Source organism: Trichinella spiralis, assembly GCF_000181795.1.
Source record: "Trichinella spiralis strain ISS 195 chromosome Unknown Scfld4, whole genome shotgun sequence".
In the NCBI taxonomy this organism is placed as follows: Eukaryota; Metazoa; Nematoda; class Enoplea; order Trichinellida; family Trichinellidae; genus Trichinella; species Trichinella spiralis.
The window spans coordinates 3,197,175-3,224,759 of record NW_003526943.1 but is presented as its reverse complement, the minus strand read 5'-3'; the positions used below and the strand labels follow the sequence as shown (position 1 = coordinate 3,224,759).

General features: G+C 34.9%; 8 protein-coding genes across 8 annotated transcripts; 4 read left to right on the top strand and 4 right to left on the bottom strand.

Annotated features, from left to right (window-relative positions):
• Positions 1-504: 504 nt before the first annotated feature.
• On the bottom strand, positions 505-4,408 carry Tsp_00818 (ATPase family AAA domain-containing protein 3-A). The gene is made up of 3 exons (XM_003376568.1): positions 2,651-4,408; positions 991-1,359; positions 505-816 (listed from the first exon to the last, which is right to left on the bottom strand). Exons 1-3 carry the CDS (start codon positions 4,406-4,408, stop codon positions 505-507), a joined length of 2,439 nt encoding a protein of 812 aa, XP_003376616.1.
• Positions 4,409-6,002: 1,594 nt separating this feature from the next.
• Tsp_00819 (zinc transporter ZitB) lies at positions 6,003-7,334 on the top strand. The gene is made up of 3 exons (XM_003376567.1): positions 6,003-6,399; positions 6,457-6,603; positions 7,147-7,334. The coding sequence occupies exons 1-3, from the start codon at positions 6,003-6,005 to the stop codon at positions 7,332-7,334; spliced, it is 732 nt and encodes a 243-aa protein (XP_003376615.1).
• Positions 7,335-7,658: 324 nt separating this feature from the next.
• Positions 7,659-8,670, top strand: Tsp_00820 (zinc transporter 8). The gene is made up of 4 exons (XM_003376566.1): positions 7,659-7,771; positions 7,842-8,248; positions 8,305-8,439; positions 8,495-8,670. Exons 1-4 carry the CDS (start codon positions 7,659-7,661, stop codon positions 8,668-8,670), a joined length of 831 nt encoding a protein of 276 aa, XP_003376614.1.
• Positions 8,671-9,211: 541 nt separating this feature from the next.
• Positions 9,212-12,692, bottom strand: Tsp_00821 (zinc finger protein). Its single transcript, XM_003376565.1, has 14 exons — positions 12,689-12,692; positions 12,503-12,612; positions 12,251-12,435; positions 12,099-12,189; positions 11,718-12,048; positions 11,507-11,656; positions 11,311-11,443; positions 11,196-11,271; positions 10,873-10,957; positions 10,395-10,658; positions 10,229-10,372; positions 10,028-10,167; positions 9,659-9,890; positions 9,212-9,312 (listed from the first exon to the last, which is right to left on the bottom strand). The coding sequence occupies exons 1-14, from the start codon at positions 12,690-12,692 to the stop codon at positions 9,212-9,214; spliced, it is 2,046 nt and encodes a 681-aa protein (XP_003376613.1).
• Positions 12,693-13,504: 812 nt separating this feature from the next.
• Positions 13,505-17,964, top strand: Tsp_00822 (domain protein, SNF2 family). The gene is made up of 17 exons (XM_003376564.1): positions 13,505-13,630; positions 13,817-13,918; positions 14,353-14,377; positions 14,453-14,507; positions 14,885-15,324; positions 15,384-15,434; positions 15,496-15,670; positions 15,788-15,923; positions 15,990-16,160; positions 16,215-16,280; positions 16,343-16,483; positions 16,557-16,648; positions 16,700-16,823; positions 16,891-17,061; positions 17,385-17,591; positions 17,664-17,781; positions 17,951-17,964. The coding sequence occupies exons 1-17, from the start codon at positions 13,505-13,507 to the stop codon at positions 17,962-17,964; spliced, it is 2,214 nt and encodes a 737-aa protein (XP_003376612.1).
• A 672-nt stretch (positions 17,965-18,636) lies between these two features.
• On the bottom strand, positions 18,637-21,687 carry Tsp_00823 (DnaJ protein subfamily C member 9). The gene is made up of 9 exons (XM_003376563.1): positions 21,526-21,687; positions 21,419-21,455; positions 21,087-21,251; positions 20,867-20,936; positions 19,930-20,042; positions 19,467-19,622; positions 19,301-19,414; positions 19,023-19,237; positions 18,637-18,810 (listed from the first exon to the last, which is right to left on the bottom strand). Exons 1-9 carry the CDS (start codon positions 21,685-21,687, stop codon positions 18,637-18,639), a joined length of 1,206 nt encoding a protein of 401 aa, XP_003376611.1.
• Positions 21,688-22,235: 548 nt separating this feature from the next.
• On the bottom strand, positions 22,236-23,102 carry Tsp_00824 (hypothetical protein). Its single transcript, XM_003376562.1, is given in 4 exon segments — positions 22,236-22,589; positions 22,717-22,881; positions 22,936-23,065; positions 23,080-23,102. 4 exon segments carry the CDS (start codon positions 23,100-23,102, stop codon positions 22,236-22,238), a joined length of 672 nt encoding a protein of 223 aa, XP_003376610.1.
• Positions 23,103-24,299: 1,197 nt separating this feature from the next.
• Tsp_00825 (ATP-dependent RNA helicase DDX19B) lies at positions 24,300-27,427 on the top strand. Its single transcript, XM_003376561.1, has 3 exons — positions 24,300-24,687; positions 24,825-25,562; positions 25,965-27,427. The coding sequence occupies exons 1-3, from the start codon at positions 24,300-24,302 to the stop codon at positions 27,425-27,427; spliced, it is 2,589 nt and encodes an 862-aa protein (XP_003376609.1).
• Positions 27,428-27,585: the final 158 nt, after the last annotated feature.

Genomic DNA, 27,585 nt, shown 5'->3' with positions numbered 1-27,585 from the left:
TCAGCTTTTGCTCGAATCATCGTCACCCGTAAACATTTGTCGACAAGTTTCTATTCCCTCTCTCATTTCGACAAATTTCACTAGCTTCAACCACATCCTATTCATCATCATCATCACAATAAGCGCATGGATATTTTTCAAAATTTTCCACATCACCACCATTACATATTCCATTTGGTTATTTCAATATCGGCGACGTTTGATATATATAGTTTTTAATTTTTCACAGACATAATTGAAAAAGTTGTTTAAAATATATGTAGAATGTGATCATTTTCATACCAAAAATGAGCACGGCGACATCGTTCCATTCAACAATCTGTAACAAACAACGAGATGATGCAAAAGAATTTTTTTCAAAACACACAAACGAATAAATAGAACAAAGAATAACTATATAAATTAACAAAAAATAATTTTTTTAATGCATAAATGTGTACAACATCCGCAACAGTGAGTGGAGAAGAACGTCTTGTTGCCACGGTCCATCAAGTTCACACTCTTTCAATTTCCATCTGAAACACCTTTGTAGAGCTTGATTTCAAATACATCTTCCAGCGCTTTTTCGCACAAGCTCGTGATCGCGAACTCCTTGGTTCCGGTTGTTTCGAAAGTGTCCAAGCCGCATACCAATTTGGCCGTCCCGACGTTCGGGTCCAAACCGCCATTGTATTTCAATCTGAATTTAATTGCTCTCAAAGAGCAAAGTTTAATCAGCGCCTCCTTCGGCGGCAAGCCGGTGATCTCTTGCCGCAGCGTGTTGGAAATCATGCTTATCACCACATTCGGATCCACGTTGAACAATTTCACCAAAGCCTAAGCAGTGAATAAGCAAAAAACAAATCATTCATTATAATATCCATGCTCGACAAATTGGAAAATTATTTTTCAAATTCTACACTTAATATTATTCCCCATTGGAAACTAAAGATTTTAATAGAAAAATCTTAAGCTGTGCTAATTTTATGTGAATTGTGATTTGAAGCGTACTTTCTGAGCAGCGTCCATTTTCGCATATTTCTGGTTGATTCCGAAGCCTCGTACCAGCCTACCATTCCACACTACTTTACAACAGACGCACTTGGCCGAGTTGAACTCGGGAACTTCTGTCGGATGGTCGTCGTACGTTATTTCTACCGAAATCACATTTCTAGCCACATCACAAATTTCATTAAACATTTGCAAAGGGGTTTTCTTAAAATAATTGCTCGTTAAAGCTAAAATGCGTTGGTGGAACTTGATTTTTTTCTTCAGTTGTGACAAATAACGTTCGTCGTAATTTGTTAGAGTCTCGTCGTCGCCTCGCTCTTTTAGCAACTCTCTGTATTTACTTGGATAATCTTCGCAATTGCTAAATCTCTTAAAAATGGACAAATCTATCAATGGTGCGCACGATGGAAAGAGCGAAATTAAAACGTCCAAGCCCATCTCATGTTTGGCTTGCTGTTTTGTTTGTCCATAACCGTTGTAGATCTTGTTACCAATTTGAACAGAGCAACCAAAACGACAAGGAGACTTGCTGAGTAAATTAATTTTCAAAGATTCATTTGGGAAAAGTTCCCTGAACAACGAAAACGGACATGCGTGCGATCTCGGCGATACCATCAGAATTTTTCAAAGATGATTTCACGCCTATGATAAAATTTGATGAAAAAAAAACCAAAAGCCAATAAATCATATATGATTGTAATTTACTGTGAAACCTAAACTCTGATGCAGTGGACTGTCACTGTGAACACTGTGAAAGAATACTTCACAACCACTTGAAATGCAAAAGAAAAAACAAAACTACTGTCTGTTTGATTAACTTCAACAAAAAGTGACATCGGTAAATTTGCATGCGGGAATTCTGAAAATGCAACTGCAACAATAAATTGAAAGTGTTTTCAGAAAAAAAACATTTGTAACTGCAAACTTGGCATGCAATGTTTCAATCATTGTCAAGTGAAGGTAAATTTCAAAAAATCACAGAGCAGTGTTTCAACAGGCAAAAAAACTTTCGTGTACTTGCTTTTCATGTGCTGCACGAAAATTACATTTCCCAGAATCAACAGCAATTACTGGCGTAAATTTAAAATGAACGCCATCATCAACGCAATGCCCACTGGTTCGTATTATTCATGTGAATGTCACGTTCAAGTGATTTGCAATTAAAAAACAGCTTGTAATGCAAATTGTGAATCAAAATGAAAAACGAACAACGAATACATACAGAACAACGCAGCTGATTCAACTTTAATATCTTCGAGCAATTATGATACAGTAAATTTAAAGAAATCAAGTACAAATATAAAATAATACAGTAAACTGTTTGGTGGTACAAAGAAGAGATTGATCGAAGGCGAAAAAAGCGTCAACGGGTGCAGTTTTAATTTAAAAAAAATAAATCATAACTTGATTTTATTTCGCTTTATTTATTGTCGTTGTTTTGAGTAAAATTACGCTTGTCATTTAGTACGGTAGATGCGTAGTTTTGGGAGATGATTTGCAGTTTCGAAGGGGAATAAAGGATTGATAAATAAATGAACGCGCCCAGTGTTGGGCAAAGTGTAATTCAATTCAGTAGGTTAGAAAATGGAATTGGTTGAACATGTTATTTTTATTAGCATTATCGATAAGCACGAATTTTGTCACCAGTCGCTCATTTCACCGGGTGTGACTGGGTGTATTTGTCGCCGGCAGTCGAATCCGCTTCCATGGCCAGCCAGGCCGCTTTCTGAGAATGCTGGCGTACGGCGTTTTCGGTCAACTCGTCGATCATTCGCTCGGTGAGACAGCCGTCGTCGGACGCGTAGGCGGCCGCCTGCCAGGCGACGACCATTTTCGCAATTTCACGGCCAGACATGCCGACCAGCTTCGTCGCGACGGCGTTGCACTTTTCCACCCAGTCGAAGTCGGCCAATTTGAGCCGACCGACAATGAACGGCAACACCTGTCGGCTGACCGCCGGCTCGGCGATGTAGCGATGGAAGTAGAGAAGCAGCAGGCGTTGGCATTGGTCGAGCGAGGGCAGGGCAAATTCGATCACCTCGTCCAGACGGTCGTTGACGGCCCAGTCGAATTGTTCCGGTCGGTTCGTCGCCAAAACCAAACTGAAGTGACTCGACTGATCGCCGGTACGGTAAAGGAAGGCGTTGAAAGCAGCCCGGGTGTGTTCGCTGGCCGCGTCGCGCCGTCGCAGGAAAGCGTCCGCCTCGTCGACGAACAGTATCAAGCCGCGCCGGGAAGTCGACGCCCAGTCGAACAGTTTGTGGATTTCGGTGACCGCGTGGCGGCCCAGCGGCGCCACGTCGCCGCCGGTCATCACCGCGTAGTGCATGCCCGAGTGGGAGGCGAGCCTTTTGGCGAACAGCGTTTTGCCGGTTCCCGGTGGACCGTAGAAGAGAAAGTTGCGATACAGGCCGTGGTTGCGCTTCGTGTTTTTGGTCGTGATCGCCACGTCGCGTAGATGTCGCTCCAGATTGGGCTCCAAAATCACGCCGGCCAATGGGTCGCCGGGACGGCGGAACATTTTCGCCAGCGACCGCAACGGCTCCCTGACGAAATCCGCCACGCTCAGTCTGGACGTGTCTCGGACCAAGCTCGGCCTGGCCAGACGCGCCTCGGCGTACCGAGCGGCGACCGACGTCGCCCGCTTGGCCGTGTACAAGCCGACCGCGAGCAGGGTCAAGCCGGCGGCGGTGTTCATCAAAGTGCCCAAGTCGGAGAAAAAGCTGCTCAGACCGTGACCGATCATTTTGCCGCCGGTGGTGATCGCCTCCAACACCGTCGTCCGACGTTCCCTCTCTCTCACTCTCAACTGTTCCAGGTATATTTCCCGATTTTCCCTCTCGACCAACGCCCGAGCTCGGGCTTCCTGTTCCACACGCTGTACGTCGTACTGGTGCTTCAATTTCAGCTCCTCTTCGATCGTTCTCCTGCGCATCGACTCCTGCTTCTGCACCGACTCCTCCTGCCTCCTCAACGCTTCCTCCTGTTCGCGCCGTCTCAACGCTTGTTCGTCGGCGAACCGCTTCCTGGCCAACTGGTCCTGGTATTCAGCTTTCAACTTGAACTGCTTACTTTCTTCCGACAACGTTCTACGCTTCTCCTCTTCAGAAACTCGCCTCTGTTCCACTTTGCTCTTCTCAGCCGACGCTTCGAACTCTTTTATCCGCTGCTGCAATTCCATTTGCCTGGTCTGCTCTTGGAGACGAGCCAATTCCAACGCTTCTTTCGCATTCTTCGACCGTTCCAATTCACGAGCCGCCTTCGCGGCCCGTTCGAGCGCTGCCGAATCGAACGAATAGGCCATTCGACTCTTGTCCGGCGGTTTTTGTCCGTTTTCAGGCGGCGACGGTGGCGACGATGACGCCCCATCCGACGGCGGTGATTCCACAGTCGGCTTTATACCAAAAAACTCAAACATGCTCCTCTACCCTCTGATCGCTCGTCGTGTATATATTCCAATTGAAATTCTCTTCACGATAATCGAAAAAAAACACAAACTTACCGACAACTTTAAAATTTCAAAAAACAACCACTCCACTACAGTTCAAATATGTGCAAGTATAATATAGATACTGTAACGGAATTTGTTAACGTTCTTCACGACAATTTTTAATAATCAAGGTTGAATTTTTTTTGCTTTTCTCTTCATTCACTCAATCTTCAAATCAACTTCCAAACACTCAAGCTAATCACAAAACAATAAATTACAACAAACATTTTTACTAAATACACTGTCAGGTTTAGGTGAATCTGATTTGTGATTTTTCATTTTTTGAAACCAATTCACACTGCACACAAATTAAAGCAACAGTTTTAAATTGTTAAATTACACAACAGCTAACCGTGCATTCTTTTATCGTACTGCGCCCTTCAGGTTGTTATTTAAATACAGTAATTCTGCAATTTTTCCACCAAAATGTTATCAAAGACCTGATTCAGTCAGCACACTGCACCCGAAGTAAGTTTGTCGATTGTATTTTAAGTTTTAGCTGATTTCTTTTTGAAGGGAGAAAATTATTTGTGCATTAATTTCACAATATGTTGCTTGATATTGATGCTGTTTTAAATATGTCAATTGAGAATTGTTTATTTGCTGAAGACCTGTTTTGCTCGTAGTGTAGCAAGTTTCACGCGTGAGCATAAGCTAAAATTGTACAATTTCGTCTAGTTTGAACTTTTATTAAATCCAATTTCAAGCTTATTCATTATTATTGGATGAAAATTTCTCTTCTGCGTTCCAAATTTGTTGCACATCAGAATTATATTTAACTGAAAGTAATATTTATTAATAGATACACAAACTTTTTTTAATTTTTTATTATTATTGAACGAAAATGTTAATGCTAATGCCAATGTATAGTATAATGTCAAGATGTGTCGCTTTTGGTGCAGAATATAAGTATGATGTATAGAAGGTGTGTGTGGTGTAAATTTAGTTTAAAGCACGTATCAATGGAAAAGATTATTTGTTCCTCTTTCGTATATTTGTATATTTTCTCTTACTGATTATTTATTTTGTCATATTTTGACGTCATTAATAAAAATTTGTTTCATTTAATTATGAAAACGATATAAGTTAGATTGGGTTTATTTGGTTTCTCATTTGAAGAGTGTGCAAAATTTTACTTCCCTCTACACCATCTACATGCACGTATGTAATGATCTTATTATTCGAAATGTAGGGACAAATTTGTAGGAACTGTCCCAGTTTTTGTTTCTTTTTTTTCTTAATTGATTCATGTTACTATATTTATTTTCTTTATTTCTTACTGTTGTTAAATTTGATATTTTTCCTTGGTAAGGTGTCACAAGAATACTTTGATAATGCTTTATTTTCAAAGCTGAATATAAGCGGTGAAAGTTGTCATCGAATAATTTTAATTAATTAATTATGATGTTTCTTATATATGAAGATTTTATTGAACGGGTTTTTTTCTTTAAAAAAGGAATAATAATTATTATAATTGAATTCTGCTTGAAATGTAGTAGTATTTTTTTTGTAAAATATTGAAATGACAGTTTGTTTGTTTGTTTGTCAGCTTTCGGCATTTCCACCGTTTCACATGCAGCCTCATTCGGATAGATCGCGGGTGAATGTCGCCTTCGAGAACGAATTTGCATTGGGCAGTGAAACAACGCTGGACACGGCCTGCGCGGGCGCGGTCGTATCCGGTCGTCTGAGGCACAAGAGGAGCCCTGAACCGGCGCCTTCGTTTTCCTCTTTAGAACAACTGAAAGCTGCCGAAACAGCCCCCCAAACCGAAGCTAATTCAGAAGAATGTGAAAGTGACTTTGTGGACGATCATTGCCACTTCCGCTCTTTGAAAGCCCACGACAATCACAACGCCCAGGCTAGGCTGGTCATTGTCATCGGCTTGTGCGTTCTGTTCATGATCGTGGAATTAGTTGGTAAGTCGAAATGGATTAAGTGTTAATATTAATTTTTAATAATCAATTTTGTTCCAGGAGGTACAATTGCGGGCAGTTTGGCAATAATGACCGATGCGGCGCACATGTTGAGTGATGTTGCTGGATTTGTGATCGCTTATTTTGCCATTTGGATTGGCAAACGTCCAGCAACAAGATCCTTCACTTTTGGTTTTTATCGATTCGGTGAGCATCATTTCATTTTTGAAATAATAATTCGACAACCCACTTTACGCAATCAATATACACTACTGCTTTTATTGGCGGCATTTTAAAAATTAATAATTTAAATGTATAAATTTCTTTTTGCATATATATATATATTTAGCTTTATTCTTTGATTCAGCAGTTTAAAAAGAAATTTATTCATGAATTCTTTTTATAATAACATTAATAAAAAGGTCAGAATTGAAAGAAGAGCAGATTTTTATATATTTGATTTGTTTTTTATTTCATTGTGAATAGTTATATAATTTATTATTATTAAAAGAATATTTAGAATACAATTGATAGAATTAACACAAGTTGAATAGTAATAATAATAATAATAGTAATTGTTATCTTGCTTCGCTTCTACTCGAAGTGATGATGCACAAAAGTCAACGCCACAGCAGAATGGCATATTTGCCAACGTAATAATGTATGTAAGAATGCTTGCTGTGATTTATGTTGGCAATAAATTCACGGCCAACTACGCAACTCCATTTGCATTTGAACTTCTTTTCAAAGACCGTCTTTATGTGTGTGGCGATGGATTTGTCACTCTTCCCCTGGAGGATCGCCTCCACTGCCGCTTGAATCGCTTGCGCCTCCGCTTGGCTGCTCATCTCGCTTTCGATGATGGTCGGCTTCAACATTGCTTTGTTCATGGTGCTACTTTGCTTGTTCGACGATGTCATTTCTACATGCAAAGATAATAGGAATTTTTTCTTCCTAAACAAGGAAAACAAATAAACAAACAAACAAACAAGCAGTGACAGCTTTCACCCACCACCAATTTTGCTCGCTGACTTCTCTACTTTAACTGCTTTTTATTTTATTCTCTCTTTTTGATGAATTTACAGTTTTACATTTTGAAGATTTTAAAGATAAAAAACTTTAAATGTCAATTTTAAAGTTACAAAGCGTTGTGTTGTGTTGTTTGATCAGATGACGCAAGTTATTAATAATTTTTTTTTGTTTTAATAAATTATTATTTAGAAATTCTCGGCGCATTGTTGAGCATTTTCATCATTTGGACCATGACCGCCGTGCTTGTTTATTTGGCAATTCTGCGCGTCATTGACCGAGATTATTACATCGATGCCGACGCTATGCTAATTACCGCAAGTTGCGGAGTTGTATTCAACATGATGTAAATAGATAAATAAATTAAGCAATAAGTAGTAAAAAAACAATTCTCATTATCTCTTTTGCAATTGCAGCATTGGATGCGTTTTGCACCGTTGCGGTGTCGATGGTCACTCGCACGGGGATTTCAGCTCGTCGGATATTCCAGCCGAGCAAGATTTCTCGCCGGCCATTGGTCACAACGACCGGGTTAGCATTGTCGGTGCGGGCGCGGGCGCGGGCGCAGCAGGCACGTCAGTGGTGCAATTTCCTGAGATGCTGAAGAAGAAGAAGCCGGCGGATAATATCAACATCCGAGCTGCGACCATGCACATATTGGGGGATTTCGTCCAAAGCGTCGGCGTGCTCGTTGGCGCCAGTTTGATCAAAGTGAATTCGGAATGGAAACTGGCCGATCCAATATGCACGTTCATCTTTTCTCTGATGGTCATCGCGACCACGGTCAAAGTGTTCCGCGACGTCATTTGGACACTGCTCGAAAGTATTGTTTGTTTGTTTGTTTGTTTAATGAATCAATTAATTTGTTTGCATTTCAAGCGGTTCCGTTGGATTTTGCTTATAAAAAGTTGGAAGCTGATCTGAGAAGAATTCAAGGCGTTCGGGCAATACACGACCTCCACGTGTGGGCTTTGACTGTCGGCAAAGTGGTCATTAATGCACATTTGGCTGTTGGTAAGTTGGAATTTTTTCTCTCACTTGTTGAAACATCCGGAACACACATTTTCAGTTCACTCATATATTCTTCTTCTTCAAGATGCAGATCATGAATTTTATGAAGTGCAATGTGAAGCGTCACGTTTGTTGCGCTTCAAATACCATGCCTGGTATTCAACGGTCCAAGTCGAACCGTACGACCGGCACGTCATGGCCATATGCAAAGAGTGTTCAAGCTTGGAACGGTGAACTGTGAATTTTAAATCCAGCAAAGATTGATTGACTGATTCCATTCATTCGTTGCCTTTCATACGCGCGCAGATTTGTAACAATACAATCTGTTTGCCGCCCCCCCCCCCATATTTACATACTGACAAGTTCCATTCATCTGCTTTTACTTACTCAAAGCACGTCGTTCGTCTCTTTGCTGGCTGTTGTTTGCCATTTTATTTCCATTTCTTTTGTTTATTTTCTTTTCTAATTCTCAGTTATTTATTTTCTTTTGCAATCCAATGCAATGCAAGCCTTTCGCATTTTACGCTTGGAATGAGCGTTTATGCAGCAGCAGTTGTGCTGCATTCGGGTAATTTGAAATTTGTATTTTTTTTTCATTTGCATACTCAATCTTTTTCTGATTAACAAAAGCTAAAACAACCCTGCTCAAGAAATAAATCAATCAAAATGATCCACCACCGTATTATTATTATTATGAGTGATGTACTTGTTCTAAATGTGAATATACAATATCACTTGAATAGTAATTGTTATAAATGATCCAACAACCGTCAAGTTAAAAATTCACATTAAAAACAAATCGGTAATTTGAAGCACAATTACGATAATAAAGCCCGGTGTGCTGCTCTTCCTCGTTGTCAAATATAAACTTGTTTGCTACAAATTTATGCACATCAATCAAATCTTCACTTTTAATTATTATCATAAATCCAAGAGTTGAAATATATTAAAATTTTAATTTTATTGTATGATTAAAAACTGTTTAATAATTACTTCTTTTTACCAGAAAGACAAGTTAAAAAATGAGAAAATTTTATTCCAATTTATAACAATATTATTTAATAATAATAATTTTCCACCTGTCAAATTATGAAATATAGAGCATATCCAAGCAATTTGTGCCTTCATAAAACTCTTGTGACTTTCCTTCAACCTCAAACATACGTCATCAAAATGACTTCATCAAATCACGTGGAAAACAATACAATCGACTTGGATTTACGACCTTTTTTTGATTTTTTTCCATTTTCATTTCTATCAGTATCTTGCCCTTTTTCCTTTTCGACACCGTTATCCGGCAAGTGCATCTGATCAAAAATTTCATTCAACGCTGATGCAAACGAGTCTTTATAAGATGGACGCGTCAAAGTTGATGTTCCAACTGTAGCATTACTTTCAACAGATGATGATGCTCCAACTTCTGGAATGGCAACTGGCTTGGAGAGCTTCAACGCCTACAAAAAAGTGTATCAATTCAGAAATTATTTTTATTCTACACATATTTTGGAAACATATACGCGTTTACATAAACTGTAATTTCAATTCTATTATCAAATAAATATATAATCATTTTTTCACAAACATCACATACCTCTGCAAATGATATAGACCCTTCAGTTGTGAAAATCTGATGCATTGAACTGCCGCCTGGTTCGTCAATGCCAGAATTCAATTCATAAGGAAAATCATCCTCTCCAAAACTCTGCACTACAGATGGTGTAGAAATGCTCTCTGAAAGTACAAAACCATTCATCAAACAACCAGATTATATATTCAAAAAGATAAAATTTACTTTTATCAAAAAACACCTTGCGCTCCCAAGCTAACGCATCACGTGACAGTCTTTCCTCGTCTGCTAATCTTTTCTCTCTAGCCAACATTCGACGAATAAATTTTTCTAATAACATCACTACTTTATGAAGTCCGAAACAGGATACTGTTTTTCAAATATGCAAAACCTTCTTCCTCACCCTCAAACATATTCAGTGTTTGATCGGAAACAATACCAGACTGCAGTTTCACTTCCACCAATGAAAAGTTTGTACCCAACGGCAAATGACACAGGTATCGATACTTGCGGCGCAACTCATGAGTCATAATAAATTCTTCAATTTGTATTATTTTACCAACTAACAACTTTGGCGAACGCTTCAAACTGCCATATTCACTCGAAAGACACTGAACGTTCAAAAAGTGCAAAAACAAATACTGTCCATCTTCAACTAAAATAACAATGATAATATACATGATAAATATAAATGAAATTGTAAAGATAATAATATTTTATTAAATTTATCGACTCAGGCCTATCGATCCAAATGGGTACATATCATCAATCATGTCAACATTTAAAAACTATTTCATCATGCTTCTCGTAATTAACAAAAAACTATATAACAAAAATTTATTCCTTCTCACCTTGGTAAAAGTAATAACTGTCTTCATTATCTAAAGCATTCACACTATCACTGCCATCAATTGCATCATTTGATTTATCGAATGGTTGTCCAGCGGAAATTTTCTAAAAATAAACATTCTTAAATACTACGAATAAATAATTCAAAAAATTTTTAAAAGAAAGAAAAATATATCTCAAGAAAAAAAGTATTGTCTTCTGCATGGTTTTACTAAGGCTTAATCGTTTCATAGAAACTGGCCTAGTCGATGGAATATACAGAAGAATGCCCACACCAGATGAAGCAACAAAGTGCCCATACCGGGGACAAATATATTATTCAACACTGCATCGAAGAATATACTCTATCAAGAGCTCTCTGAAGATGCGCCGACAGCTGCAATACTGTCACGAGGACAGCTATGCAGGCCGTGTGTTGACTTGCCAATAATAAAATTAAAATACGATATTAATATGACATAATGGACAATTTCAGCACCTTCATATCACTTTCACCTTTAGCGGTTGCATCTGAGACAGACTGTACATCGCTTTGCAATGAGAAAAACTTCGTCATTTCAGCAAGTAACATATTTTCTCTTCCATTTAAATCTTAAAATTCGTAAATGAAAAAACTGCTTCTCCATTCAAACACCTATTGAAAAATATTTTTACTTTCGACGGCCACACGTATGTAATGCATTTCCTCAAGATCATCTGAAATACTTTTTCGAGATTCCAACTCATCACGTTCTCGACAGATGATTTCAGAAATCACTTCCGATGGCTTTATTGTTAATAATCTGGAGAATGTGTTGCCAGAATCTACAAAATACACAATTCACTTAAATAACCATAAAACAACGAAAATATATTCTACATTTACCGGTTATGCTCAATAACGCATTGTCCACTTTTGAAGTTCGACGTTCTCGTACTGGTAACGCAATAAGACTTTTCTTCTTTCGTTCCATGAGCAAAAAGCATATTTTCTGCCCAACTTCGTGACGAGGAACAATTTTTTGCTCCACACTCTTCAAATGCTTCTCATAGACTGGTTCAAAGCATATGGGACACCGGCGCCAAGCTTTTTCTGACAATGCCAAATAATGCAGAATGCATGCCCAACAATATATATGGCCGCATTTGGTAATTTTAGCTGCTACGGGAAAATCCAAGCAAATTGGACAACAGAATGATTCAGTGTTGACAACTCGCTTAAAAACATCTTTTACAAACTAAACATAACACTTTAAATCCGGCATACAATTTCTTCAACAACATCCCAATCAATAACTTTGTCTGGATTGGACAAATACGACGAATAATCATGGCCATCGTTCACGATAAACTGGACACTACAATTAAAATTCACTTTTCGTTTACAAATAAAATACTTTGAAAATAATAAAAAATTACTTTGTCAATAAATACTGTCGTGAATTATTGCTTTTTAAATGTTGTGATTGTTGATGCGAAACTGCAGCGTTCGTAGCCCGCCAAGAATAATTCGACGCGAATGCGCTATTAAAAGGTCGTATGGAAAAATTGATATATTCATTCCAATTCCGTCTTCCTCTACCATTTGAATTGTTCTTTGCATACTAAAAAATAAAAAACATACATGTATAAATAAATAAATAAATAAACACTAAATAAATCAATATTCACCAAAATTTTGGACTTGATTTCCGTGCCAGAAACAGAATGTTGTGAAAGGACCGGGACGCTTTCTGGCTTCTGAGCATGCCGAAATGAACTTCCCACATCAGCACAAGCATCTACAATAAATAATAAACAATCTTTTTTTAACTAAAAATTAAACAGAGCATTCATTCTCTACCACTTACAAATTACGCATAACCTATTAACAGCACTTTAACAGAAAAAGCCAATTAAAAACGTTCTTATATTTCTTCTTTTCAAAATAAATCACCAAATTTAATACATTTAACAACAGTCACAAGCCAGTGACAACTGGATGATAAATAAAATCGACGTTACACCTTTGTAACAGAAATTCTATAATCATCTATATATTAAAATGTTCAAAAAAGTAGAATTTTATTCGTATATGGATGAAATAAGCAAAAATATTTACACTTAATACTTCAAATAAATTACACTGTTATTATTGTATTCATATACTGCCCTATTTTTGCATCACCACAGGGATATATGCAAACAGAACATTTCACTTACAACCTTTTAATCTCGCTAAATACAATGTGTGAAAATAAACATAACAATAATACAGTAACTTAAACTTGATTATCTATAATATCTATAATATACAAAGAAAACAAAAATACATAAATATTATGTTAAATTATAATAATTACTTTTATCTTATATTATAATATATAAATTTCATATTACTTAAACTTACACTTACTTTACATTACAAAACATTATGTTAAATGGACAAGAATATGAGCAACTCAATTCTTCGTAATATAAATATATATAACACGTTACTTATTTTTATGCTTTTTCATAATGCTATATCATAAAAATTATAAATTTTCATATGTAGGTAAAAAAAGAAAAGTAAGCAGAGATCAAAACATTTCATTTATGATGGTGAACAAATCAGATCAAAAAAATCTAAACAAAGATTAAACCGTAGCTTAAAGTTTAACTTATATAATATAATTTACTCAATAAAGAATAATGTCAGTTTCATCAAAATTCATCATGCAAATAATCAGTGAAAAGAGAATAATAGTATACCTGGAGAGGCAGAATCGAAGTCGGACTTTTCGGCCAACTGATGGTGATTGGCCGCAATTTGAGGTGGTACGTGCGAATCCAGATTGAAGGCAAAAGTTCAAAGCAAAGTTAACTTTTTCAACGATCACCGAACTCATCAGCATGTTTTATAATTAACAATGTTCCATTGCAACAGTGAAAAAATGGAAACAAATATTCGGGAAGGCAAATAGGAAAGGTGGCGAAACGAAATAAAGCAAAAAAATCTATAAGCTTCGCAGGGTAACAACAACCCCGGAAGCTGAAAACAGCAATGAAAAATGGACCGCTCACTGCGACCCGCAAATCACCAAAATGATCTTTCACTCGGGCCACGTTGAGCTTTCGACAAATTGTACCTGAGTGTCTTTGTTTTTGTGACGTGGAACTCGGAATAATTTATGTAAATTTATTTTTATATTGATAAACTTGTAGAATAAACAAACATTTTGCGTGAAATTTAAATTATTTATTTATTTATTTTTTAACAAACTTTGTTTACAGTAACTTTTGTGTATACTGTAAGTTTAGCATAATTTTAAAAATTTAAAGAAATAAATTAGCTCATTTTAAGATAATATTAAACAAAAAAAAATTGTGAATTATTGTAATATATGTATATATGTATATCATTATTTATTTATTTATCTACTAAAATGTTTAAATATTAAGCTGTTAAATATTTGATTGAATTAATAATTGTTGAACGTGTTCAAATGCTAATGCACTCAGTTCTCATACGTTTTGTTTATAATTAATAATGTTTTTAGAAACTGGTGTTATGTGATAATGACCGTTCAATAGACATATTTTGATATAGCAGTTTTTTTTATTTCAACCTACACAATGTTGTAAATTTAAATTTTATAGATCTGTTTTGCCCAATGGTGACGGATATTGTTAAAGCTTTCGAGTCGATATCGCTGTACGAATAACTTTTTACTGTTGTATGAAACATTTGGATATTGTTATTTTTAAAAGAAAAAGTTAATCAGGTGAGTTTTTTTGAATTTATTGTTATTTATGATTTAGTTTTTTTATTCATTGCAAAAAATTAAGAATCACCAAAAGTTATATATGTTTTTTATTATTCAGAATTTTCGAAAATGCTAAATAGTTAGTGCAGACTATTGAAAGATAGATTTTAAGCTTTTGTCACAAATGTTTGACTTGTTCGACGGTTTCACTGGTTAGCTTAATATAATATTTGTGACTGGAATGAGGATGCCATTGAAAGTGATTGTTTCAATTAATTTTATTTAACAGTTAACAGCAATTTGGTTTTACAAATAAACATTGCAGTTGTAGCAGTGTGAAAATGACTTTTTGTATAAGCAGTATAGCATTGTGCAATATAGTAATGGCTTTATCTGAAGAACAACTTCGTCGCATTGAGGCGAATCGAAATCGTGCTTTACAGTTGCGTAAAGCGAAACAGAATAGTGCTTCTTTGCCGTCCAGTTCAGGATGTACTTTGAAAAATATTTCCGGTGAGAAAACGTCAGTCAGCGTTGCTCAATCTTCAACGTTGGCTGCAAAGCCAAAGAATCCCCCCCTTGGTGGATTAGGAAGTAAAATTTCCAACAATTTGTCCGTTCAATCTGGGAAAGGACGAAGTAATAATAGAGAAGTAACAGCGAAGTGTGTATTAATCAGCGGTGGAAGATTTGAAATCCATTCTTCTTATCACCCAGGAATGGTTGAGCTGTTTCGTTCACTTCCCAAAGAAAAGGTTTTCTATAGTAAGTTTCGTACATTTTGAATTTCACTATGTACAAAGAATTTTTTTTCTCTTACACAGATGCTGTACAACGTAGTTGGGCTTTTCACGTTGATATGTATCCAGTTGTTGGTAAGAATTTAATATTTTGCATGATGCTCAAATTTCTTTTAATAGAATGATTATAATAAAGCGGAAAGTATTTCAAAATGCAAGCCACCGGTGAAATTTGATGGTCTACCGTTGATTGTGCAAAATGTTCTAAAACAAAAAAAGGACTACTACTGTACTGGGATTGAAAGAGAAATTTGTCGTATTGATTCAGAAATAAAAAATCAACTTTTTCCATTTCAACTTGAAGCAGTGAAGTAATTGTGATGAAATCTTTGCATCAGTTGATTTTTAAAAATAATTACGAAAAATTTTTAAGTTATTAAATTTTGTTTCAAAAAATGCCGACATGTTTTTAGATTTGCTATTAGCAGAAAAGGCAGATTACTTATTGCTGATGAAATGGGTCTTGGAAAAACGGTCGAAGCACTAGCTGTTGCTTCGTATTATAGAAACGAATGGCCATTGCTCGTTGTTTGTCCCTCTTCTATGAAATATACATGGGTGGAAGTGAGTTTCTTTCTTAAATGGATCTTTCAAACTTGTTCTTTATTGTATATAATATATATGCAACAGGAAATTGAAAACCGTCTTCCTTTTGTAAAATCGAATCAAATAGTCGTTTTAAATACTGGTCGTGATTCACTTCCAAATCCAAGTGATTGTTCAGTTTTAATCACCAGCTACGACTTTATGGTGAACCAAAGTGAAGCACTGATTGGTCGTAAATTCTCCGTTGTTATACTAGTATGCTTGATATCTTGCATTGGACAATAAAACTGTACCTTTAAATTGTTGTAGGATGAGAGTCACAATATTAAAAATTTCAGAACGCAGCGTTATAAAGTAGCTACGAAATTATTGAAGGTGTTCAAATGATATATATTTTTTTAAATATATTTTTTCATTTCAAATCATGTCTGTTGAAGACTGCTAAAAGGGTAATTCTGTTGAGCGGAACGCCGGCTTTGTCGAAGCCCAGTGAATTGTTCACCCAAATCGACTGCATAGCTCCGAGGATGTTTAAAAATTTCGTAGAATTTGGTCAACGTTATTGCAATCCGAAAATGGTGAGTTATTTTTCAATTGTATTTTTCTTTATTCATATATTTATTTACTTTAAAAAAAACTTATAAAATTCAGATAAAACTTGGATCAAAAACTGTTTATGATTATTCTGGTGCATCGAATTTAGAAGAGCTTCAATTAATTTTGAAAGAAACAATAATGCTGAGGTAAAGAAATTGTTCATATTATGTTTTAAATATGCTGCAATTCTAATTTAGACGCACAAAAGATCAAGTTCTATCTCAGCTTCCTCCAAAAATTCGCAAAGTTGTCGTATTGAATAAGCAACTGATAAACTTAGGTTTGGAATCACTACAGTCGGCCAAGGAAAAAATGGATCAAGTGAATTATATAAACAAACTCTGTATATATATAATAATTTATTCAAATATGTATTTCGTTATTTCAGAGTTTTGGCAAGCATGAATATTTGCTCAGCTATTTCGCCGAAACTGCTCAGGCGAAAATCCAAGCAACAATTGAATACATTTCAGAGTTGATTGAATCGAATCAGAAATTCATCATTTTTGCTCATCACATGATCATGCTCGATGCAATTTCTGAATTTTTATCCTCAAAGGTATGCAAATTGAGGTGGCTTGTGAACAACGTGTTGAGATTATTCTTTTTCTTTTAAATTTTTTATGGGGTTCAATTTATTCGAATTGATGGAACTGTGAATTCGAATCGTCGCAAAATATTATGCGACGATTTTCAAGCTTGTGACAAAATTCGAGTAGCTTTATTGAGCATAACGGCAGCTTCGACAGGTCTCACGTTGACTTCTGCTAGGCTGGTCGTTTTTGCGGAATTGTTTTGGAATCCAGGAGTAGGTTGATTTTTCAAAATTCATATTTCATGAAAATATTAATAATAATTATTATTATTACTATTTTTTTACAGATTTTAGTTCAGGCCGAAGATCGAGCTCACCGGGTTGGACAGCTCAATAGTGTTCTTATTATCTATCTCGTCGCTAAAGGAACCGCCGACGACAACATTTGGACAATGATCAAAAAGAAATTGGAAATTTTGAAAATGGGTGGTCTGAGTGATCAGAGTTTTCAATCGGTGGAAGGTCCAAACGCGGATTCTACACTTGACACTACAGTAAGTTCAATATACCATTTTATAATTTGTATTTCAGTATTATTATTATTATGAATTTTTAAATTTTACCAGAATACGAATAATTCAAAATTGGAAATGGAAGTCAATTGTCAAATGGACAACGTGAAATTTGATTCTACAGCTGTTACGCAGAAATCAGTTGATTTTTTTTCTGATCTCCGGGATGAAGGTGATTTATTTCAATTACGAGAAATTCTTCAAATGTATATTTTGAAATTTAGATTTCAATTTTGCTTTTGATGGTCATATTACGCAAGACCAATCCAAGAATAAGTCAAAAGAAAATGAAAAATAATACTCTTTTATGTATACATATGTATTTTTATCAGTATTTTCAGATTTACAAACGTAATACAAATACTTTACTCTTTCTACAATTTGATCTTCACAAATTTGACTCTTGTGATGATTTACTTTTATTTCGCTTTATTTAATGACCACTTCTTCATTTAATGTAATTAAGTCTGACATTCATGTATTATAGCAAATACAGACAGCTTTGTATTTTACTTCGGCATTTACTTAGATGACAATTTTAATAATAGAAAAGACTTTCGATGCTTTTCTTTAGAAGTATTTTACATTCTAATTTAAATAACCCTATTTAAACTTTATCATAAGATTTTTCTGTTCTCTCAGAAACCTCTAGTTTCAATTTCTCCATAAAACAACCACATTGTTAATAAAATTCTCTGACTTGCAAGATTTATAATTACAACAGTTCACATGAATATTGCGCTGCATTAGCAGCTTTTTTGAAAGTTACCTAGCATACGTCGTATGATGATATTCACATAGTATCTTTTTCAAAATTGCTTACTTTTGAAAATCAAATACAAGATAAATCATTGGTTGGTTGACAAAACTGAATAATGGCTTAGTTCGAACTAAACTCATTTCGTCTCATAAACTACCAAATCAACTCGTTAAAAACATTTATTATTCAAAAAATCAGAATCAACAGATAGAGCAAAGATAAAAAGTAGTGTATATGTGATATATGGTTATAAAACTCAGTTGCAAATCAGTTCTTTTTGCCAGATTTCTTCGTCACTTTTGAACAAGATGCAGCTAGACGATCCAGGAATGCTTCCCCATCTTTCCGTCGTTTTTCGGCTCTTTTAGCAATTTCTGCAAATAAATCACCGGAAGGACATTTCTCACTTTCCTTTTTGAATCGCTGTGCTTCCCTTTTTGCCTATAAAAATGCACTTGTATCTTAAATTTTAAATGTAATTTGCATTTCAATATTTGAAAATGTTTTTACTAATTCCAAAAACGAAAAGTAAAACAATATAATTTGTCATATTAATTAATACTAATAATTAAATTAATCATAATAATCAACACTTTCAATACTACAATGAATTACATTACAGGAATGTATACTAAAAACATTTGAATTCATACCCGATTTATTCTTTTCATTTTTTTATTTGGATCTTCTTGAGTGAACTGTTTGTAAGCAGGAATCTCTCTGTTTTTTATCATTTCCAATAAAATTTCTCGATAACGAGATTCTTCCTCGGGTGAGGAGATTCCACAAATGGTCTCCACAATATAATCCATGTCACCTTTCTTTGCAAGGTAGGCCTTCTTTAAATCATAACGTTCCTCTTCAGAACCTAAAAGATTATTTTTTACACTTAAATAAAATACACCAGTGATATCATAATATCAATATTTACCAATATAATTTGCGTAGAAGCTCTCAATATCCTGCTTTTCAACAGGCTTAAATAATTTACGCCAAAAAGTCATCCAGTCAGAAACTTTCGAAAGCAAGTCATTACCAACCAATCCTAAAATCGCAATTATAAAAAAAGTATACGTTCTTTAATTACTTTAACTAACCCATTTCATCATATGCTGCTCTTTTTTCTTCATCATAAAGCACATCAAACGCTTTGGATAAAATTTGAAATTTCTTCGTTGCTAATTCCTTTTCGTCCTTCCCATGAACTCGATCAGGATGATATTTCAATGATGCTTTATAATATGCTTTCTTAACTAAACATATGATATACTTTACATATACATTCACTTTATTCAAAAACTATCTACACATATAATAACATTAAAAAAATATTCTAATAATACAGCTTAAAATCACTTAGCTCATCGATGTCAAAAAACTACCATACTTCACATTTAAATCAGTATTATTCAAAAAATGAGCTATACACTCAAAATGTTTAACACCTTTATCACGTAAATGATTTTCAAAAATTAAGATTATTTAAGAGAAATCATCAAAGATTTTCATTCACAGATGATGTAGAATATTTCTAAAAATATATAATGATATATCACATACTTGTAGTACGATCTGGCTTAGCATCTTTCGATAAATTCAATAATTCATAAAGGCATTCGGTGTCAAAATATTGTTTACATTCATCAGCAAAAGTATCCATTGCAATGAAAAACCTGAAATATGTTTATACTTTATATTATCACCATTAATGCAAAATAAATTATACAGCAATTGCTATTTAAGTATACAGACGAAAGAACTGCCGACAAATCGAAGATACAACTTCAAATAATATGGGTCACAGTAAAATTAAAAACAAGCATGTACGTACATATTTACTTACATTCATCTAAAAATTTAATTTATGCCACCTACCTCTGAATGTAATAAATAATAAAATAAAAATTGTCATAAAAATAATTAAAGTATTTTATAACTGTTAAAATAATTATAATAAAAAATAATACAGTAATATTAAAGTTAGGTTTATAACAGAAGTATACTAACTCTTAAAATTGTAAGAGCATCAATTTTTGATCTGTATAACTAGAATGCCGTCTTCTTTATTACTATTATAAATAAAATTGCTTTCTTTTATCACATGCTTAAACTTATTATCACTTACCAAAATTTTACCTTTGTTCATTAACACACAGTGCCTAAGATATAAAGTGATACAGATAAGAAAGTAGGCGATGAAAAAAAATTAGAGCTTCAGTTTCACTTTAATTTTTGTATAGACGTCTTTTGATCAAACTTTTGATGCTCAAGTACAATCACTTGTTCTTATTATGGAATACAAAATAATTTCAATGCTCAACTGATTTCCTTTTTTCTTGCTTATTTACCTTTTAATACGTGAAATAAATAAAAATTTATCAGTCAATCGTAAATTCTATTAGCACTGCTGGGAATTTTTAGAGGACGTAGCGAATCCTGCTGATTAGTACCTGAATTCATGATAACAATAGGTTATGGTAATAGGTAGTGGTAAAACTGATGTTCGTGACTGGGATCAATCGCTACAGGTGATTGTAGATCCCTTTCGCGTGCATGTGTGCTTTTTACTTTGTTTTTTAACTAATATTCAGTATTTTCGTGCTCCGACTCGATCAAAAGTGGAGTTCGCTTGGAACCCTGAGTTGAATGTGGCTTTCAGAAGTTGATACTTTTACTAATTGAAAGTCCTGATTTAACGATATATTACCCTAATCTACCTTCCATTGTCACGACAGATGCTTCTAATGTTGGAATTGGTACAGTTTTATTTAAAGTACACGGAGACAGTATTGAACTCACTGGTACATTTGGCTCACGAGCACTAGCTGCAGCTGAGCGCAAATATTCGGTTGTTGAGAAGGAAGCATAGGCGTGTATATTGGCTGTTGAAAAATATCGATCTTGGCTATGGGGAAGACGGTTTACGTTGTGTTCAGATCAACGCTCGTTGAATTCTTTATTGAAGAGCAAAGTGCTGAAAGGGCAAGTATGGATATTTCCAGATGGTCAGGTAGATTGCAAGTTTTCGATTATGACATTAAATACAAACCAGGTGCTGCAAATATCGTCCCGACACAGTATCCCAACTACCAGACATGGATGAATGGAAGGGATGCCGAAGTGGAAGAGCAATGGTAAGGAGAAGTTGTTACACACATTTCCAAAGAACTTCCCGCTATTCAAGAGATGAACATTAGTGCCGCTACGCAAAATTGCCCAGCATTTATAAAGATTATATGTTACGTGACCAACGGCTAGCCAAAGAATAGTAAGGAAGTTGACGCGTCCGTCTGTTTCGCTTGTATGGAGCCCGAGCATTGTTTGAAAGAGTGCAAGCGTGGGCATGGAAACTGAGAGTCACATCTGATCAGGCGAATTCCCTTACTTTCAGAATCTGAGCGGAAGAGTAGTTTCGAGCAACGTGAAGAAGAGTTTTCTCTTTTTTCCAGAAAACTGAAAAGAGTGGCAGTGATTTCGTTGCTGAAGAAGATTCAGAGGTCAAAGACCATATACTTTCGGATGAAGAAAGTACTGAGGAAGAGATCAAGAGCAAAGATAGACAGTTTGTTCAGCCCGGGGCATTCGTTGCTTCCAGCAGTATCGAATGAACAGAGCGAACCAGAGCACGCAAACGCAAGTAAAAGTGCCAGCATCAGCACTGTTGAAACAAACCTGGCCTAACGATCAAAATCCGTATAATATCTCGTCCTGCTGAATGCTTGATCGATGATGAAATTGTAGATATCATTTGTTATGAAACAATTTGATATTCATTGCATAAAGCAGAACAGGACTCATGGATCGATGTGAAAACTTGCTCGAAATGAAGGCAGATTTTTTTTTGGTATACTGCTTATTGCTGGTTGTTACCATGGTAGGAAAGAACCGGTGTTGGATATGTAAAGTGAAAAAAGCTGCAATACTGTAAAATTGCTAGTCTTCATGACTACAATACTGCGGTGCCCATTCCACCAAATGGCGCGATGCATACGGTTCGATGACTTCTGAACGCGAGCAGAGCGTTGCGTGCACGACATATGCACGACGTCAAAATGTTTTATTCTCAAATAAATTCGTTCGTAACTGTGGTGAATCATTTTCTCCAAATCTACTTTTGTGTGTGGATGAACAGTTATTTGCCTTTCGTGGGCGATTTCGATACCGGACAGAAAATGAAACAAAAGGTGCAGTAAAAATGATCCTGGCCACCGCTTAACTCCCTATACCGCAAATCTATACGTATGTTTGCTTTCCTGAAGCAGTCACTACATTTCAATTCTTCAGTGAATGAGCAATGAAAGGCTGCCGCTTTGGAATGCACATAATATAAGTATTAGAAGCAATAACCACTTGGAAGGTTGGCATAATTGGATGGACAAAAAAGTCGGTGGAAACAAACTCAGGTTTTACAAGCTGCTCCAACTCCTGATAGAGGAAACCAATTACAAAATTTCCAGATGCTGTCAGGAAACACTGTCGCTTTTGAATTAAGATGGATAAATAGAGTTTATACTGAAAAGCAACGACTGATCATTAGATATACCGGTGACTACACCAGCGGTAGACATACATTGGAGCAGTTTTTCGAAGCATTAATGTACCTAGCTCCGGAGCCGATTTGAGGCCGTCTGCAAGTGGTAGTTTTGTAATATGCTTTATTGATTGCTTACTTTCCTTTTTCGTTGTTTCTACTTTGCTAATATTAATCACTTATATTTGTTTAGCCCAGTCATTTCTGTTTATTATTGTTGTTATTGCCTGTTATTTAATGTTTTTCATTACTGCCGTTATTGCCTGTTCTTTGCTGTTATTACTGATGTTGAATTTTGAAAAATAAAAATCACTGCTTGCTGCTTTTGTTGAGCTATTGCAAATTTGTTTTATAGGAGTGTATTATGGTATAATAACAAAATATTGATATAGAAGAATGAAAAAATTGGTATTAAAAATACTGATCACCGAATTACGTGAAATGTAAAACAAATTTTTTGCAAAGAAACAGTTATTACATGAATGATAAAACTTCATGAATTTAGATAAACGTAAATTTAGTAAAGCGTTGAAAAGATTAAAGTTACGTCACTAGTACTAAAATTAGATATTGTAAATGGAAATGTCTGAACCAATGAAATGAAAAATATTGTAGGTAATCAAAACAGCGAATCAGTGAGCAATTAGATAGTGAAAGCCAGTCTTACTATATATATCGTAAACACTGAATGAGAAATCTATTTTAATAACCAATAAGAAAATGTGGTGTAAAAGTTGTGCCGAGTTGAAACATGCCAATTAAAATAACGGATTAATATACAAATAGGAAGAATAAAGCAATTAAGTACCAGAGATTGACAGATTCTATCTGGCCTTCCGCTTAATAGGATTTCAGACTACAACTTCAGCTCTATACAAAATTATATCTAGCTTCACAAAATTGCAATATCATATAAAACCATATGGACAACTTTCAGGTTCTCCAGGTGGATTTTTGATTAATACAAAAGAAAAAAGTCATTTTGTTCAAATTTCATTAAATCAATTTTCATCAAATAATTACTTTTGGGAACTGTTTAATTTTTTAAAATACATAGTTTAAAAATAAGAAAGCTATGAATTGAATGAGAAAACTGACTATTGATCGGAAACAAATATTTAACAAATAGAACGCATCATAGTGACAACCAATGAAATTTAGATTAAAAAACAGGCGAGTTCGTTGGGGGAATTGGTGCTCAACTTTTTGTATTCTTTTTCATAATATTAGCATCATATATTTATTATTAAATAATTTAATTAAAAATTCATTTTATATAAAAAAATAATTTTTTAAACAATTTCCTGAATTAAATTAAAAAACAATTGAACTTGAAATCATTATTCATACTGTCATTACATCAAAATACTTTTCATATATAACTGCTTTTTCGATAGAAATGCTTAATATCAAACAACTTATGTTAGCGAATGCTTCAAACGAATTAAATCCTAGTTTGATTTTAAATAACAATCGTTATTTGCGAATGATTTCACAAATGGAAAAACACATAGTTGAAGAGAATGTGGCGAGTTTGCTTTCCTTGCCATTCACCGTTTTGAAGTGTAATAAAATTTCTGTAGCTGACATCCACCAGTTATTTTCACTGATATTTGAAATTATAAAAAAATGTGAGCATATTGAAGAAGCAGATTTAATATCTGAAGTGATAAACCGAGTGTTGGATTTTCTTTGCCCTTTACAAGATGATATGATATTAAAACAAATTGAACCAATGATTTTGCTCACTATTATTAAAGGCTTGTGTGATTTATTCTCAAAATCAGGTATTTTTTTTATTCTTTAAGGATAAAAGTTTCCATGTTTTATTGTAAAGGCTTTGTGTTTTGTTTTTTTTTAACATGAACATTTGTCTAAGCTTTACTGTACACTATTTAGTAGACATCTTGAAACTGTAATTTAGGTAAAGATGTACTTTCACATATACAGGAAGAGAAAAAAGGATTGCTACTCTTTAGTCATTTAACATACGCATTCATGCAACTGCTTTCTACTGATATGGAAGCCGAATGTTTATTGTACGTCTGCCGTTGCCTACGTTTAATGCTTACTCCTTGTTTGATTGCATCTGTTTTGCCAGGTGTTTGTATTTCTGTTACAAACTTTTTATTTCATTGCTATTCGTCCAGTGAATTTTCTATGCTCGCTGAATATTTGGCATTGTTATTCGATGTTATAAACATGGCTGGAAGTGTCGAAGAAAAGCAGGACAAAGAATGGCGCACCACAACTTGCACAAAGTTGAAAACATTGCTATATAAAGTGTTAAAAAAGCTTGTCAACTGTCCGAATAAGGAAGTAAGAATAATTTTGGGTAGAAAAATTACACTTCTGCTTGAAAAACGGCATGCCATTACTGTTGAAGTTGAACATCGTTTTTTGGATGTCGTTGCTACTCTCTTGTACGATACCGACAAGCTAGTTCAGCTTAGTGTGAAAGATTCTTATTGTTCAAACTGTAAAATTCAAAATTTAGTTATTGAAAATTTTACTAGTACTTTAGTTACAATGACGAAAATGTCTGATTTATTGCCAGTTCAACAAAAAGTTTTGCTTCGAACTTTCTGTGGTTATTTGAAAATGTTTGGCAAAAGTGGTTTAACTATGTTTTGCTTGTGCAGAAAACAAGCTTCTTCTTTAAGTATGTTTATTTTTAATTTTTCAACATTTCTTAGTTATGTAGTTTTGTAATGTTTTATTGAAAAATTTTACTTTGATGCATTTATGCTATTCGTATTATAGTTTATCATCTTAAAGTTAAAATGGTAATTCATTACTTGACTGATATAATTCATAACGTAATTTTAACACATCTTTCAGATATTTCATCTGTATAAAATTCTTTGTTTCGAGTGAGTGAAAGATATGAAAGTTTATCGTTTTAATATCATTTTCTATTACATATATTAAAAGATAAACAAATTGAACATATAATTAAATGTAAATGATAAAATATCGAAAGTAAAATTGCAGATTTTCAGCCGATTTTTAGAATTACTCGGAAAATGTAACTTTTATAAAATAATGAATAACATTTTTTTAGTGAATGCGTTGGTAAATAGTATCGAAGTAAGAATGAGGGTTGTGGATATTTTTGAAGATTGCGATTGCTTTTGGTCTTCGTCTAAAAGTCAAATGATGCTGCTGTTACAACCTGATAATTCTGTTGTATTAGTCACACCAACTGACAACGAAGCAGTGTCGTTTTATTTGGATGCGTTCAATCTTTTAGTATTGATCGAAGATTTGGATCTTCTTGTTGATTGTCTGAATTTTAAGCGATGTCGTCAAAATTTCAGACCTGAAGAATTATTTGTTGTCAATTCAATTCTTCATGCTTTAATGGGAAAACGACCAAAAGTTGGCTCTCAGTTGGCAAGAAGTTTGCTACCGTCGACGTTAGCCCGGCTGGTCGAAAATAGAAGCCTCGGGAAATTGAACGTGATATTACTGTTGGAGACGATTAAATTTTGTGCACTGCTGCTGAAAGAGGAAATCAAAGAGCATTTGATGTCATCTCTGTATGCCGTTTTGAGATTAACACTGCGTGACGAAAGTCGGCGTTCTGCAATGCTAACTTTGAATAGCATTGCCGTTGCTTTGAATCAGGCAAACGTAGATGAACTTCTTTTATCAAATATTGGCAATTTATCATCGGCACTTTTGATTCAATTTCGTTTCTACAGTCTCTATCCGGAATTGTCGTTGACATTGAGCGCGTTGTTGGATCGGTTTGTGGATTTGAAGCACGTTGAACCGTTGGCACCTGTTTTGCAAGAAATGCTGCTGGTTCTGGATCATGGCGACGAACATCCAATAGAAAATTTATGCCACCTTATTTCTGCGTTGACTCGTTTTTGCAAACTTTGTAATTCGGATTCAAAAGCAAACGTTCCAATTGAAGGAGAAGCAGAGGACGAGAGGAAGGACAAACTTCCATGGCATCTTGTACTTGTGGTGGAAATTATGCATCGAGCTCGTGCATGGATTCGATCAGGCTCAATACAGACACGTATCGGCTTCCTGGAGTTGATCGTATATTGTGTACAAGCGTTGTGTCAGTGTCGTAGAACTCTACTGCCGTTGTTGCACCGACTTTGGCCAGCTCTGCTTTGTCGTCTGGACGATTCAGATGTCGTTTGTCAGTTCGCTGCTTTTAAAACATTGGTTGCTTGTGTGGAAAATTCTGGAACATTTTATTCAATGCGGATGCAGAAGGAAGCATGGCCAATATTTGATAAATTTTTTTCCAAATTGGCTGAACGAAGTCGAAGAGCCGGTACATCTTACATGCAGACTGTTCATTTTCGATTCCAACTCCACCTGATAAGTGCTATGCCAAAATTGTTCAAGATACTGCAAGTATCGTTGGAAATAATGGAAAGCTGTGTCAGTTGTATTACTGTGTACTTGGACGAAAAGCAGCCAGATTTGTTAAGAGAATCAGCGCAGAAATCACTGAATGCGTTGGCAGAAATGAAGGATAATTTTCTAAATGAAGAATGAAAGCGTTTATATTTCAAGAAAATTTTTAAAGGATGAAATGAAGATCATTTGCAAGTTTTTATTATTTGTTGTACTAAATGTGAATGTGTAAAAATCATGGTTTTCTTCTGATTCAATTTTATGAAATAAATACACACTGCTAAATTAATTATATCTTT

What these genes read in the sequence shown, in the direction of transcription:
- Tsp_00818 (XM_003376568.1), bottom strand. Translation starts at nt 4,408, where the DNA reads ATGTTTGAGTTTTTTGGTATAAAGCCGACTGTGGAATCACCGCCGTCG. An exon ending in AATACACCCAGTCACACCCG is followed by an intron (nt 1,360 to 2,650) that starts GTGAAATGAGCG and finishes TCCATTTTTAAG; the next exon opens with AGATTTAGCAATTGCGAAGA. An exon ending in AAATGGACGCTGCTCAGAAA is followed by an intron (nt 817 to 990) that starts GTACGCTTCAAA and finishes TTCACTGCTTAG; the next exon opens with GCTTTGGTGAAATTGTTCAA.
- Tsp_00821 (XM_003376565.1), bottom strand. An exon ending in GGGATGTTGTTGAAGAAATT is followed by an intron (nt 12,049 to 12,098) that starts GTATGCCGGATT and finishes GATGTTTTTAAG; the next exon opens with CGAGTTGTCAACACTGAATC. An exon ending in AAAAAAATCAAAAAAAGGTC is followed by an intron (nt 9,313 to 9,658) that starts GTAAATCCAAGT and finishes ATAAATTTGTAG; the next exon opens with CAAACAAGTTTATATTTGAC.
- Tsp_00822 (XM_003376564.1), top strand. Translation starts at nt 13,505, where the DNA reads ATGTCAGTTTCATCAAAATTCATCATGCAAATAATCAGTGAAAAGAGA. An exon ending in ATTGGCCGCAATTTGAGGTG is followed by an intron (nt 13,631 to 13,816) that starts GTACGTGCGAAT and finishes AAAATCTATAAG; the next exon opens with CTTCGCAGGGTAACAACAAC. An exon ending in AATTCTCCGTTGTTATACTA is followed by an intron (nt 16,161 to 16,214) that starts GTATGCTTGATA and finishes AAATTGTTGTAG; the next exon opens with GATGAGAGTCACAATATTAA.
- Tsp_00823 (XM_003376563.1), bottom strand. Translation starts at nt 21,687, where the DNA reads ATGCTCGGGCTCCATACAAGCGAAACAGACGGACGCGTCAACTTCCTT. An exon ending in CTTCTACGCAAATTATATTG is followed by an intron (nt 19,238 to 19,300) that starts GTAAATATTGAT and finishes ATAATCTTTTAG; the next exon opens with GTTCTGAAGAGGAACGTTAT. An exon ending in AAATGAAAAGAATAAATCGG is followed by an intron (nt 18,811 to 19,022) that starts GTATGAATTCAA and finishes GCATTTTTATAG; the next exon opens with GCAAAAAGGGAAGCACAGCG.
- Tsp_00819 (XM_003376567.1), top strand. Translation starts at nt 6,003, where the DNA reads ATGACAGTTTGTTTGTTTGTTTGTCAGCTTTCGGCATTTCCACCGTTT. An exon ending in CATGATCGTGGAATTAGTTG is followed by an intron (nt 6,400 to 6,456) that starts GTAAGTCGAAAT and finishes ATTTTGTTCCAG; the next exon opens with GAGGTACAATTGCGGGCAGT. An exon ending in TTTTGGTTTTTATCGATTCG is followed by an intron (nt 6,604 to 7,146) that starts GTGAGCATCATT and finishes TTCTTTTCAAAG; the next exon opens with ACCGTCTTTATGTGTGTGGC.
- Tsp_00820 (XM_003376566.1), top strand. Translation starts at nt 7,659, where the DNA reads ATGACCGCCGTGCTTGTTTATTTGGCAATTCTGCGCGTCATTGACCGA. An exon ending in GGAGTTGTATTCAACATGAT is followed by an intron (nt 7,772 to 7,841) that starts GTAAATAGATAA and finishes TTGCAATTGCAG; the next exon opens with CATTGGATGCGTTTTGCACC. An exon ending in TAATGCACATTTGGCTGTTG is followed by an intron (nt 8,440 to 8,494) that starts GTAAGTTGGAAT and finishes ACACATTTTCAG; the next exon opens with TTCACTCATATATTCTTCTT.
- Tsp_00825 (XM_003376561.1), top strand. Translation starts at nt 24,300, where the DNA reads ATGCTTAATATCAAACAACTTATGTTAGCGAATGCTTCAAACGAATTA. An exon ending in TGATTTATTCTCAAAATCAG is followed by an intron (nt 24,688 to 24,824) that starts GTATTTTTTTTA and finishes ACTGTAATTTAG; the next exon opens with GTAAAGATGTACTTTCACAT. An exon ending in AAAACAAGCTTCTTCTTTAA is followed by an intron (nt 25,563 to 25,964) that starts GTATGTTTATTT and finishes ACATTTTTTTAG; the next exon opens with TGAATGCGTTGGTAAATAGT.
- Tsp_00824 (XM_003376562.1), bottom strand. Translation starts at nt 23,102, where the DNA reads ATGACTGGGCTAAACAAATATAA. An exon ending in GAAAAACTGCTCCAATGTAT is followed by an intron (nt 22,882 to 22,935) that starts GTCTACCGCTGG and finishes GTTGCTTTTCAG; the next exon opens with TATAAACTCTATTTATCCAT. An exon ending in TTATGCCAACCTTCCAAGTG is followed by an intron (nt 22,590 to 22,716) that starts GTTATTGCTTCT and finishes TTTGCGGTATAG; the next exon opens with GGAGTTAAGCGGTGGCCAGG.